This window comes from Carcharodon carcharias, chromosome 26 (assembly GCF_017639515.1).
Source record: "Carcharodon carcharias isolate sCarCar2 chromosome 26, sCarCar2.pri, whole genome shotgun sequence".
Classification (NCBI taxonomy): Eukaryota; Metazoa; Chordata; class Chondrichthyes; order Lamniformes; family Lamnidae; genus Carcharodon; species Carcharodon carcharias.
This window is the reverse complement of record NC_054492.1, coordinates 30,164,809-30,178,756: the sequence shown is the minus strand read 5'-3', so window position 1 is coordinate 30,178,756 and position 13,948 is coordinate 30,164,809. Positions and strand designations below refer to the sequence as shown.

At 44.0% G+C, this 13,948-nt stretch overlaps 1 protein-coding gene across 1 annotated transcript; it reads right to left on the bottom strand.

Annotated features, from left to right (window-relative positions):
* Window positions 1-1,217: 1,217 nt before the first annotated feature.
* Window positions 1,218-12,544, bottom strand: LOC121269793 (transmembrane emp24 domain-containing protein 3-like). Its single transcript, XM_041174722.1, has 3 exons — window positions 12,220-12,544; window positions 2,546-2,794; window positions 1,218-1,780 (listed from the first exon to the last, which is right to left on the bottom strand). Exons 1-3 carry the CDS (start codon window positions 12,355-12,357, stop codon window positions 1,544-1,546), a joined length of 624 nt encoding a protein of 207 aa, XP_041030656.1. The 5' UTR covers window positions 12,358-12,544; the 3' UTR covers window positions 1,218-1,543.
* Window positions 12,545-13,948: the final 1,404 nt, after the last annotated feature.

Below are 13,948 nucleotides of genomic sequence, written 5' to 3'. Positions count from 1 at the left end.
TGTTGACTCTGTTTCTCTCTCCACAGATAGTTGCCTGACCAGCTGAGTATTTCCAGCATTTTCAGTTATTTCAGATTTCCAGTATCTGCAGTGTTTCGCTTTTGCATTAGTAGTTGACAAATTGGAGGCATGTTGGCTGATTCGCCACTTCCAATCCCCTTTGTGATGTAAAAGGTGATGTCACTATCATGATGCTCTTTGACACTGCACTGGGCCTTTGGTGAATGAGTGGATGGGCATGAGCCCCTGTGGTGGGCACAAATTCCCTGTGCTAAATGGCACCCTTTCTTAAGTATTTTTTAACAACGAGGATCAGGCATGACCTAACTGAATGGCAGAACAGGCTTGAGGGCTGAATGGCCTACTCTTGTTCATATGTTCCTAACCCACATGAAGGGCTGAGGCCCAAAGTGCAGGCCAATTCTGACCTGGAAAGAAATAGGTCAGGAGATAAGGTAAAACAGGAAAGAAGAATTCACTGATGGCACGCTTGGGGTTTGTTGATTGGAGGGGGAAGAAGGGTACAGTCAATGAGGCTGGAACTATGACAATTCTGAGATGCTTAGAAGTAAGAGGTGTAGAGATGTAAGGAGTCTGGATTTCAACATGGTGAGGGCAATGTAAGGAAGTACAGTGCATTCGAAGTTTGGAAGGAGCAGAAAAGGAGTTTGCAGGGGAAACCTGCTGCTAATTATTTTTAATAAATTGAGAGAGACAAATGGCGATGCTGCGTGCAGTGCAGGGGTAGAGGGTGGTAGAATCTAAAGGTTGGAATTACCTATGACAGCATAAGCTCTTCCTTGTTTCCTATCCAGGAGTGTGAGAGGTGCCACGTATGAAAGTACCATTCACATGTTCTTGGGAATAATAAGCAGCCTAGAACTGTTCAGGGAATAAGCAGTCAAATTGTGGAGGAAGGTTTGGTGATTGAGGGGATGGGGAAGCTCCACCGATACTGACGCCAAGAGTCTCAATTTGTGAAAGTTGGCTAAAGTGTGGCACCACTGGAGCTGTCCAATTGCTTGCTACAAAGTATTGTGTGTCCTGGACTTCTAATGTCGCTGATTTAGTCTGCAGTTCCCTGGGCAAGGTTCATCCTGGATGAGCCATGGTTCCCCCCTTAACCAACACCACAAACACCGATTATCTGGTCAGTCACCTCATTTGTCATTTTGTGGGAAGTTTGCTATGCGCAATACGGTCACCAACAACATTGATAGCACTTCAAAAAATTAATTTATTGGGGACATCCTGTGTTCACGAAAGGTGCTGTATAAATGCAAGCTCTTACATTCTCTTATTGGTTGTGGGGTTGGCCTGAGGATGTGAGAGGTTCTAATGTATGGTAAGAAGTGCTGACTGCGAGACACAGGTCCAGGCATCCCTCTCTTTGCAACTTTTAGTTAACCAGGGTCTAGCTTCACTGACTATTATCTCCTCTTTGACCAATGCAGCTTGATTATCACCTAATATCCATACAGTAACGCCGCACACACCAGTGATTTCGAGTGGCTCGGTTACAGCGGCCAACAGATGTCAGACGTTAGGTGGTGGCCACACTCGCCTGGGCCCTTTTTTCAGTGAAGAATCTCTTCAGGATGATCACCTGGCCAACAGTAACCAGAAAAAGGATGATGGTCTCGCTTGATGCCCAGTAGATGATGTGGGTACTGATGCCTTCTGCGTGTATGCGATCGATTGACGCCTGTATGCGTTGTTGTGTCTGCAGCCTGACCACACTCCTCAATGCATAATGGATGGAAGTGCAGGAGGACTCCAGCTGAAGAGGGAAGCAAAAAGGATCACAATGCAGTCCAGCTGCCTAACCATCAGGGACTGCAAAATGGAAAAGGCTTCTACACTTACACAAATAATATTGATGAATCTTCAAACATCCATACACTTACTCTCCAGAATAGCCTTTGTAGGACTCAGGGTGGTTTCTGTCATCGTTACCCTCACATCCAGTACCTGGTGGAATTTAACCTCTCCACAGAGACCAGCAGAAACCAGCCAAACAGGTGGGCAGTCAAACTGCCCCGTGTGACTTATCCGCAAAGGGAGCTTTAGGAGATGAGGAGAATTTGCTTTCAAATGCAGTGAGTTAATAGATGGAATGGGCTGCTGAAAGGGCAGTGGGAGCAGCTTCAAAAGGGGAATGGGATAAATATATGAACAGAGACAGTTTTGCCAGTCTAAAACAAAGGAGGAGTGGCACTAATTGGAGAGTCCTATCAAAGGGCTGGCACAGACGTGATGGGCCAAATGGCATCCTTCTGTGCTGTGCTGTAAAATTCTACGATCTCCTCTGGCTAATGCGAGGATGTTCCATTGCTCAGCCATACACACAGTACTCTCCTACAAGCTGCAGGACATACAACCTGAGCCTGACCTCGCCCAATCAGCCCTCCGCTTTTCTTCAATCTCAGTGCACTGCAGCCTCAAGCCGTCAGCTAGGGTTCACCATCAAAAGAAATATGCGTCAAAGCCACTCACTTCTGTAGGCCCTAGGCTGAGAAGCCAGATTTCCACAGGATCAACTAACCTGCGTGAGAGCAGAATCCTTGTCCTCAACAGTGGGGAGGGCTGGAGACGCCTCGCCCACCTCAAGGTGGAAGTAAATCTTCTTGTGAGTGAAGGTGGAGAACTGGTTGCCGAAGCAGAAGCTGTAGACTCCGGGGATCTCCGCCATCGCACCAAAGGTGTCGTGCCGTATCTTGTGCTTTCTGTAGATCATTCGCCTTAAGGGATCCTCGATGAAACAATCCACATCGTAGTGACCACCTGCAATCACCTGTCGAGAGCAAGAATGTTCAAATTTCATCAACTTTTTTTTTTATTCATTCATTCAGGGGAACGTGGGCTTCGCTGGCTGGGCCAGCATTTGTTGCCCATCCCTAGTTGCCCTTGAGAAGATGATCTGGCAACAAGTCATGTCATAAGGGAGCTCAGAACAAAAGGGAGCATAAACTGTACAGGTAGCTTTCTTGCCCCTGAGGTACAAGGTACCAGGTTCAAGACCCATTTCAGGGCTTGAGCACTGAAGTGCAGGACTGAGCTGTGCTGTTGGAGGTGCCACCTTTCAGATGAGATGTTAAACCAAGGCCCCGACTGCCTGCTCGGGCGGATTTAAAGGATCCCATGGCACTATTTTGAAGATGAGCATGGAGCTTTCCCTTTTACCTTGGCTGATATTTATCCCTCAATCAACGTCATTAAAAAACATTATCTTGTCATTATCATATTGCTGTTTGTGGGAGCTTGCTGCATTTCCTACATTATAACAGTGACTACACTTCAAGAAGCATTTCTTTGGATGCAAAGAGCTTTAAGATGTCTGGTGATCAAGAAAAGTGCTATTAAATGAAAAGAAAAAAGAAAAATTTGCAAACTATTTTGTTAGCCCAACACTCCCAAAGGAGTAGCAATTGTAACCTACTTCTCCCGAATTTGCAACTTCTGCCCAACTGTGTCATGATATTATAGCTTTTACAAAAATTTAATCTTCCATTTTAAATGGACACAAGAAGCCTTAAAGATGGCTGCTAAAAGTCACCTGACCTTTTCTACTGCAATGCAGTCAAGCTTCCAGAAAGCTCCAAGTGGATTGCAGGTCAACATTAAGATAAAAGCAAAATACCGTGGATGCTGGAAATCTGAAACAAAAATCAGAAAATGATGGAAAAACTCAGCAGGTCCAACAGCATCTGTGGAGAGAGAAAGACAGAGTGAGTTAACGTTTCCAGTCCGTATGATTCTTCTTCAGGGCGCAGGAAGAGTCATAGGGACTTGAAACGTTAACTCACTCTGTCTTTCTCTCTCCACAGGTGCTGTTGGACCTGCTGAGTTTTTCCATCATTTTCTGATTTTGTCGCAGGTGGACATATCCAGACATGTGAAGACATTTGAAATTCAATTCACATTTCCACCAGGATAAACAGAAACTCATTGTGGCCTCCCTGGCAATGTGAATAGCTCTCAAAACTGGGACAATGAGAATTGAAGTTAAAGGCTGAGACTTTAAAAAAGCTAATTATCTCAGCTAAAAAGACAATGGATGGGACTATGCCCCTGGACTAATCCAATACTCAATGCTTGATAGTGGAGCATGATTCAACAGTTTGGGATAGAAGCCATTTAAGTTTTGCAACTGTATAAACCCTGGCTGCAAACAACCATTTTGTATGCAGAACCATCTTGAAGATCATGACAGAGACACCTTGAAACAGAAATTGCTTCTAAACAGGGAGAGACCAAGTAAGGTTTCCAGAAACAGTTATCGGACTACTGTACTAAATCGGGCCTACCAACAGCCCCCAACTGAGTACTGTAAAAGTGATCACAGGAGCCTTCACTCACAGGACCTGTTCTACTTGAGTCCACCTGCAAAGGCAAACTCCAACTATTTGACTACCAAAACCACCGCAGCTGCTAAACCGAATCACAAGTTTATACAAACATGTGGACATACGAAATAGGAGCAGAAGTGGGCCATTCGGTCCCTCGAGCTTGCTCCGTCATTCAATAAGATCATGGCTGATCTATTTGTGTTTTGAATTCCACATTCTCATCTACCCCTGATAACCTTTGATTCGTATACTCAACAGACGATTTTCCATCTCTGCCTGCCACTGGGATCGGCCAAAAGTCGATAGACTTTGGGTTGGCCTGCCACATCCCCCATCCCACATCCCCCATGGCACATCCCCCATGCCACATCCCACCATGGCACATCCCCCATGGCACATCCCCCATGCCTCATCCCACCATGGCACATCCCCCATGCCACATCCCCCATCCCCCATGCCACATCCCCCATGCCACATCCCACCATGCCACATCCCCCATCCCCCATGGCACATCCCCCATGGCACTTCCCACCATGGCACATCCCCCATGCCACATCCCACCATGGCACATCCCCCATGGCACATCCCCCATGCCACATCCCACCATGGCACATCCCCCATGCCACATCCCCCATGGCACATCCCCAATGGCACATCCCCCATGGCACATCCCCCATGGCGCATCCCCCATGGCACATCCCCCCATGCCACATCCCCCATGCCACATCCCCCATGGCGCATCCCACCATGGCACATCCCCCATGCCACATCCCCCATGGCACATCCCACCATGGGCGGGACTAGAAAATCCTGCCCCTAGAATTAAACAAGATAAAGGTTAGTTTATTACAAAATGACTGCTGCAAATTATTTAGGTAAAGGTGATAACGGTATTAAATAAAATACAGAGACAAAGATTAAAAGCAGATAATGACAGAAAGATACTTAAAGATGAGATTTCAAATCAGTCTCTGTGAGATATCGTTGTGAGCCTGTTCTTTCCGAAGTGAAGGGGTTGAAAGTTGATTGATGTATATTAGTTCCTGAGCAGTCTTGACAAGGTGGACGCCAAAAGGATGTTTCCTCTTGTGGGTGAGTCCAGAACTAGGGAGCACTGTTTAAAATTATGAGTCGCCCTTTTAGGACAGAGATGAGGAGAAATTTTTTCTCTCTGAGGATTGTGTGACTTTGGAACTTTCTGCCTCAGAATGTGGTGGAGGCGGGGTCATTGAATATGTTTAAGGCAGAGGTAGATAGATTCTTGTTAGGCAAGGGAATCAAAGGTTATCGGGGATAGATGGGAATGTGCAAATCGAAACTCAAGATGATCAGCCATGATCTTATTGAATGGTGGAGCAGACTCAAGGGGCCGAATAGTCAACTCCTGCTCCTATTTCTTATGTTCTTATGGGCTATTTTTTAAATTGAACCACTCATGAGGGGCTGCATTAACACACAAATTCTTAGCTCATTGACCACTTTAAGGAAACACCTTTTACATGGGTGTGACATGTGGATCACCCCATTCTGCTAATTAAGCCATTTTCAGGTGATGAGTAGGATTTGAAAGGGTCAGGAGAAACTATTTTCTCTGGTGGGGAGAGTTCAGAAGAAGGAGCCACAATCTTCAAATTAGGGCCGTTTAGGGGTGATGTCAGGAACAACCTCTTCACATAATGGGTGGCGGAAATCTGGAATTCTCTTCCCCCAAAAAGCTGTTGAGACTGGGGATCAATCGAAAATGTCAAATGTAGGGTTAATAGATTTTTATTAGATAACAGTATTAATCCAAGGTGGGTAAATGGATTAAAGATGCATGTTTTCCACAATCTAATTAAATGGCAGGAAAGGTTCCTGTTTCTTTGCTCCTACAGGTTAAGATGTGGAGTTTAGGGCATGGATTTATGACCTCCCACCCCAATCCTTTTCACTTGTTTTCTAAAGCTAGAGGCTCATCTTGGGATCAGGCACAAGTGACTCTGGTTGTCCTTCACATATGCATTGTGTTACCAACCTTGACCACATCTTTTCTTTACTACTCTTTTCAACTTTGGCAAGGTCTGCTTTGAGGATGTGGTTGAGGCACATTGTTGGACTAAAATAGATGGAGTTCTAACAGGGCTGTATCTGGCCTGAGGCAGGGAGGAGTCTGGTGGGGTAGGGTGGTGCCTGATGGGGCAGTGTAGAGGGAGCATTACCCTGTATATCTTGCTGGCTCTGATGCTTGATGCTGATCCTTCTCCAAAATGTTTTTCAGTTAATCATGAAAGGAACTTAAGACAGAAGAATAAAAGCAAAATACTGCAGATGCTTAGTCATGTGGACTCGAAACGTGAACTCTGCTTCTCTCTCCACAGACGCTGCCAGACCTGCTGAGTTTTACCAGCATTTTCTGTTTTTATTTAAGACAGAAGAAATTCTGTAACTTTGAAACTTTTCAGCATTAAGACCTATTTATTAATTATTTAAGTTTATGGAATGGTAAACCAGACTAATGGTCTAAATAAGATTCTGCCCACAAAAGCACACACATAACAGATGCAATTTGGAGGCAAAAAGGTTCTAGCAAGAATTTAGAGGTTCATTAAGAAACTGAATCAACACCTCTATTAAATCTCCCCTTAACCTTCTCTTCCCTGACTTCTCCAGTCTCTCCAAATATCTGAGCTCCTCAGCCTGGTACCATTCAATCTCTGCACACTCTCCAAGACATTCCCTAAATGTGATGCCCAAAATTGAACAGAATACCCCAGATGAGGCTAACTAGTGTTTTGTAAAAGTTTAGCATAATTTATTTGCTTTTGTACTGTTACCCTCTCTTTATAAAGCCCTGGATCCCATTTGCTTTCCTAACAGTCTTACAAACTTGTCCTGCCACCTTCAAAGATGTGTGTACATACCCCCCCAGGTCCCTCTATTTATGCATCCACTTTAAAATTGTACTTTCTTCATTCCAAAATGTATTACTTTACACTTCTCTATGTTAAGTTTCATGTGCCACGAGTCTGCCACCTCACCAATTGGTTTATGTCCTCCTGAAGTTTGCTCCTCATGTACACATTTCAAAGTTTGGTGTCATCTGCAAACTTTCAAATTATGCCTAATTCTAGGTCATTAATAAATATCAGTGAACCTAATACCAACCCCTGGAGAACACCGGAATTGGGAATGTGGTATCATGGTTATGTTACTGGACCAGTAATCCAGAGGCCTGGACTAATGGTCCACCGAATAAGAGTTCAAATCCCATCTCAGCAACTGGGAAATTTGAATTATGTTAATAAATCTGGAATTAAAAAGCTAGTCTCAGTAATGGTGACCATGTAACTACAAGATTATGGTTAAAACCCATCCGGTTCACTCATGTTCTAGGGAAGGAAATCTGCTGTCCTTAACTCATTAGGTCTATATGTGTCTCTAGACCCACAGCAATGTTGACTCTTAAGCGCCAACTGAACAGGCGCAGCAAGCCACTCGGTTAAGGGTAATTAGAGATGGGCAATAAATGCTGGCTTGCCAGTGATGCTCAAATCCCATAAATGATTTTTTTAAAGTGCATATTTCCCTCCAGTTTGATAGCCAACAATTCATCATGTCACGACCACAAATCCAATCCCAGAATTACGTATGGACAAATTGAACTTTTAAGTAAGACGTGTGCTTTCTTTAAAAAGGACATACAAGCAAAAGCTGGCTGAGACTGTAAGGTAATTACTTGCTGAAAAATTCTTATGTGGATTACTTTATCAAATAGTTCAGAGAGAACGGAATGTCGCACCTAAAAGGTGCGACATGGTTTACTTCAGGCAGAGGCACTTCAAAGGAAAAGATACAATGCAAACTGAACTGTAATCTCCTGTGGTTGCAGTGATAATGGAAAATGATTACCATCTCAGTGGAAACCACCTCTTGGTGAGTTATATCATAGACTGTGAACATGAACTGAGTTGAAAAGAAAACAAAAGACATGTTTATTTTTCCCTTCTAGGAATACACAAGGAAAGGGGTTTTAAAAAGCCAACTGCAACCATAGTTCTGTGTGCTAGTCTGATGTTCTGCTCTGGTGGGTATGTACTGTGAAGGTCACAGCTGAAGAACACCAACCTACACTTGCAGGTAAAAAAACCTCTTTCTCTCTGATTGCTGGAAGCAAGTCACAAGTCAGCAAAGTCACAGTCGAAAAGGAAACAGGGCAACTCCTTTCAGCTAACCTGCAAACCAAGAATCTTTGACCCAATTCTCAACTGCCAAAGTCAGTGCTACCGGAATCATCCCAACTTAATGGCAGCAACGTTTCGCCATTCACTCCTCAGGGACAAGCCAAAGGACTGATTCGTATTTTTTGTTTAACTTTTATTTTTGGACTCAAATTCTCATTTCTAATCTGTGTGTATGTGTGTTGTGTTTTTTTTTCTTATTTTTCCTCGCGTTTAGTAACTAATAAACTCACTCTTTCTTTGACTCAAAGCAGCCTGGTTAAATTGGCTCCTTTTAAAACATAAATACATTTGGACTGGAAAAAAGTACCCATGAGGGAATGGATCCTTTTTAAATTAATCTTGTTGGACCAACCAAGCAGAGTTGAATAAAGAAGGGGAGCCAGTTCATCTCTCCTCACCCGGGAGCATCACAATTTGGGGTACCTCATCCAGGATCATAATAAATTGGGGGAACCTCGCCTGGTGACTGGTTGTAACAGCCACTACTCTGAGCTTTCTATCGCTCAGCCTATTTCATATGCACACCTTGACTGCCTTTCAATCCCATGACCTTCAATTTTGCTAACAAGTCTATTATATTGCACTTGTCCTGAAAGTCCATGCACACAACATCAATGGAATTACTTTCACCAAGCCTCTCCAATACTTGACTGAAGAATTCAAGTTAGTTTGTCAGACATGATTTGCCTTTTAACAAATCCATGCTGGCCGTTATTTATTAACCCATGATTAATCATGTGACAATACATTTTGTTATGGTTTTGAGTCTCTAGAAGTTTCCCTACCACTGACGTTATCTTGGTTGATTTAATTCCCACCTTAGCCCAATAGCTTTGGGTCCTATGTGAAATCCCATTTGTTGCCCCATCTGCAACTCAATACAGAGTAGAGGTTGTACCACTGAGGTGTTCAGATCTGTTTCTGTTCGTCACTTCCATAGTGGGTACTGAGACACTATAATCAGCACCAGCCCATCTATGCTAGGGAGAGGATCAAATAAGCTTCTGATCACTATCTGGAAAGCACACTTGTGTGGACAGCAGTGGAATACAGAGTTGCGGTTTTCTGTGATGCCTCCTTGAGGGAATAGCCTAAATGAAGGTTGGCCATTCGATGAGCTATTGAAGGGTAGTCAGCACCAGTGGAAGTGAACCCTGATATGAGTAGGTACCTTCAGGAGAAGGTTGGGAGGGGGGGCGGGTCCCTTTCTCACAGAAAATTAAAACAAGGACCAATTTGTGAAATTGGAATGACTCTAGTTTAGGAACAGACCCTATAATCTAGCCGGGCAGGGGAACAGGCAACTGCCCAACTCAGAAGGTACTGTGAACGTTTTGTAACATTACACATCCTAAAAATCAGTTCTTCCCTTTCTCAGAAGAGGCTGAAGAATGAATCCTTGACACGTTTCACTCCATTGGGTAGAATTTCCAAGGAGTAAGTACTGATTGGCGCCTGCAATCATGGCTGCTCTGCTGGTATGATGCCAAAACCATTGTCTGGAACTGATAATACACTGACCCAGTGTTGAAACTAGGATTTCAGTAAATTGTGATGTTGTGTGTGAAACGTGCACACTGTGTGACCTTGAGCAGTGAAAAGCACAAGTCGAGATATTGTCTTTTCAATCTTTAAATGTGTGTGCACCCCATATATATCTTGAGTAGAGGCTGAATGGTGGCTGGTAGGTCTGTCGCTGGGAACAACTGGGCAAATTTGAGGGGGTGAATCAAGAGCATCGCACAGGAAGTACATCTCACAGCATCAGAAAATATTAACTGAATGTGAACCATCCTATATTGCATTGGCCCAGGGACAACTGATCACTTGGACCATCCTTTCCATAGACAACTCAAAGCTCTGCAACTGGGAATACTTAAATGCATGCTGGGGCTCCCCGTTCTGACATTAGGCAGTCAGGTTCAAAGTTCACTATCCAATCAGTTCTTTTCCAATGTCATACAGCATTCCCTAGTCTTCCTGTCCTCTTTGCTTCCGTTAAAGGTGATTCATCTGTGGAGCAGCATGCTAATTGAAACCAGGCGCTCTCTGGTACTTCAACAGAATGACTGAAGTGTTTAAAAAATGTTGTTCTGCAAATGGACAACAACAACTTGTATTTATGTAGCATCTTTAACAGAATAAAAATATCTCAAGGCACTTCCCAGGATTATCATCAAACAAAATTTGACACTGAGCCATATAAGGAGATAGTAGATGACCAAAAGCTTGGTCAAAGAGGCAGATTTTAAGCAGTGTCTTAAAGGAGGAAGGCAAGTTAGCGAGGCAGGAAGCTTAGGAAGGGAATTCCAGAGCTTAGGGTCTTTATAGCTGAAAGCACAGTTGCCAATGATGGTGTGATTATGATCAGGGATTCCCAAGAGGCCAGAATTGGAGGAGCACCGAGATCTTGGAGGGCTGGAGGAGATTACAGAGACAGGCAGAGGAGAAGCCATGGCAGAATCTGAAAACAAGGATGAGAATTTTAAAGTCAAGGTGTTGCCTAACCAAAAGCCAATGCAGGTCAGTAAGCTGAGGAGTGAGCTGAGCAAGGTGAAAGTGGGGTGATAGCATCACTCCCAGCACCACCAGCCAACACCCCCCACCAAACAGCCAACCAGCCCCAGTGGGCTCAGAGCTCTAGGAAGAGATGCAGAATTGAGAAAAATTGACTGTGTGAATAAAAAGCTTGTATTCACTCCAAATTCTTGACATACAATAAATTATGATGAAATGCATTGACTGTTGTTACGTAGGTAAACATGGCAGCCTTCTTCACATAGCAACATCACACAAGTAACGATGAGATACACGATCACTTACTGATGATTGGCTAGTGCACCAGGAGAACCTTTCTCTTTAAACAGTCGATCACAATTGTTAACATGCAGCTACATCAGTAGGTGGTAGGTCATCTCATGTGCCAGCTGTGGCTCAGTAGGTAGCATTCGCCCCTGAATCAGAAGATCGTGAATTCAGGTCCCACTCCAGTACTTGACCACAAAAAACAAGGTTGACACTCCAGTGCAATAACGAAGGTGTGCTGTCGCTTGATGGGTTGTTAAACTGAGGCCCTGTGTGCCCTCTAGATCTAAAAGGTCCCCTGACACTATTTTGAAGAAGAGCTGGGGAGTTCTCCCTGGTGTCCTGGGCAATATTTATCCCTCAATCAATGTAAAAAAAAATCAGATTATCTGGTCATTACATCGCTGTTTGTGGGAGCTTGCTGTGTGCCAATTGGCTGGCACGTTTCCGATATTGTAAGTGACTATACACTTCTAAAGTGCATAACTGGCTGTAAAGCACTTTGAGACATCTGGTGGTCATGAAAAGCGCTATATAAATGCAAGTCTTTCTTTTTAAAAACAGGTCATCCAAAGGACACTAACTGAAAACAGATTATCCTGGAGCACTGTTTGAACCTATCACCTTCCATCTCACAGGTGACAGCGCTAAGCCCAGTTCAACCGCAGTTTTACTGTCCACCTTGGTTCAAAATAAACTCCCAGATGGCTATATAATAGAAGTAGATGACGAAAGAACAACTTGCTGCCAATTGCAGCCTGTACCTGCCCATTGGAGTTGATAACATATGGCTGCACAAATCTGCCAATCTAGACATTTAAGAAAGCTCTCGTTTTGCACCTTACCTGGAAAACCAAAGTGTACTTGACATCCTTTTGCACCTCTTCGTAGAAACACTGAATCTCTTTATCTGGCAGTTCAAACGTTAGGTCAGTGGTATTGGCGAACACCGAAGGTAGCAGCATCAGGAAAGGGAGGAACATGATCGCTGGAGGGAAGCGTGAAGACCCAGAGAAGAGGCAAGAGGAGAGCAGGCTTGGCACCAGCAGCCGACTACACTGTCTGTCTTGCCTGCCTGCCGGCTGCTTCTGGGACTCAGCTTTTGTTTTGTGAACAGTCCGCACACATTCCCATGTCCGTCTCAGCTCCGCCTCTCACCGGCCATAAGCGATGTTGGGGGTCGGTCTAAACCTGACGTGGCAGCAAGAATCAATCCTTCCGGGACATGTGTGAAAGGGAGGGAATTAAGGAGAGATTTAAGGCGTACTTATCAGGATTTCTACAGAACTGATCAAACATTGGGTTAAATTAGTCTCTTATTCCCCACCCCACCTCCAGGACACACTCCCTCTGTCCTTGCCTACACCATCACGGGAAAACATAGGCTTATAAAATCTTCGTCGTTCGGCCCACAGGACCTGTGCTAGCTTATTAACGGGGTAATGCCCTTCACCCCATTCTCATGCCTCTCTGTCAATTTTTTTCTTAAATATTTACCCGTTTCCCTTTCTACACATTCTGCTAATGAAAACCAAAAGTGATTCTGTTGTAAAGGCTGTTTGGGGTTTCATGGAGAGGTCTGGAGGCTTTATATGGTTAAACATGAACCGTTTATTGGTGACTCATAACTGTGTACATCTCCAAGGTATTGTCATGCATGAGTGCCATCTCTTTCCAGACTCTACCACAGTCTATCATCTGGCTCTCTATATTATGCCGTGGGCCCGTACTGTTCGCTAGTCCCACATTAACCCTTGCTCTGCCTAACACCCTTACAGTACAGTGGTGTGTTGCTATCCCTTTAAGGCATATTACAACAGTTAAAATAAAAACAGAAAATACTGGAAATACTCAGCTGGTCAGGCAGCATCCATGGACAGAAAACCAGAGTTAACATTTCAGGTCAGTGACCTATCAGCACCTCTTTTTTATTAACGTCCCCTATTGGTTCCCTGGGAGAGCTTTATTTGGCTATTCAACCATGAAGAGAATTGATGGATTTATTTATATTTCATATGTGAAGCCCCTCACCCCCCATCCCCTTTAATCTGTTATTTCCGCCCACACTTTGAAAGTAATTCATTTATCCTAGGGATGTGTTAAGGCACTGTATAATGAAAGGTTTTTTTTCTTATATAACAACCATTGCTGAGTTTCAGAGAGTAGTTGATGGTTTGAGGCATTTAGCAAAGTTTTGTTGTGATAAAGTTAGCTTCAAATATGTTACGTTCATTCAAGCCAGGGCAATGTGCAGAATTGAGAGCTGAGAATCATAGAATCAGAGAATTGTGACAGTGCAGAAGGAGGCCATTTGGCCCATCGTGTCTGTACCAACTCTACGTATGAGCAACTCCCCTAGGGCCATTCTCCTGCCTTCTCCCTGTAACCCAGCACATTTTGCCTTTTCAGATAGCAGCCTAATTCCCTTTTGAATACTTCAATTGAATCTACCTCCACCACACTCTTAGAGCAGAAATGTTCCAGATTTGCACTAAGTGCGGTAGCGGGCATGAAAAAAGACATTTTACCTGTGGCCTGGAATGGTGGGTTTTCACACCCGTATCACCCCTTTCT

Bases quoted from the DNA above. Each gene is read 5' to 3' on its own strand.
- LOC121269793 (XM_041174722.1), bottom strand. From the start codon at position 12,357: ATGTTCCTCCCTTTCCTGATGCTGCTACCTTCGGTGTTCGCCAATACC. The intron at 2,795-12,219 runs GTAAGGTGCAAA...TGCTCTCGACAG, and splicing joins AGTACACTTTGGTTTTCCAG to GTGATTGCAGGTGGTCACTA. The intron at 1,781-2,545 runs GTTAGTTGATCC...TTCCCTCTTCAG, and splicing joins AGGATTCTGCTCTCACGCAG to CTGGAGTCCTCCTGCACTTC.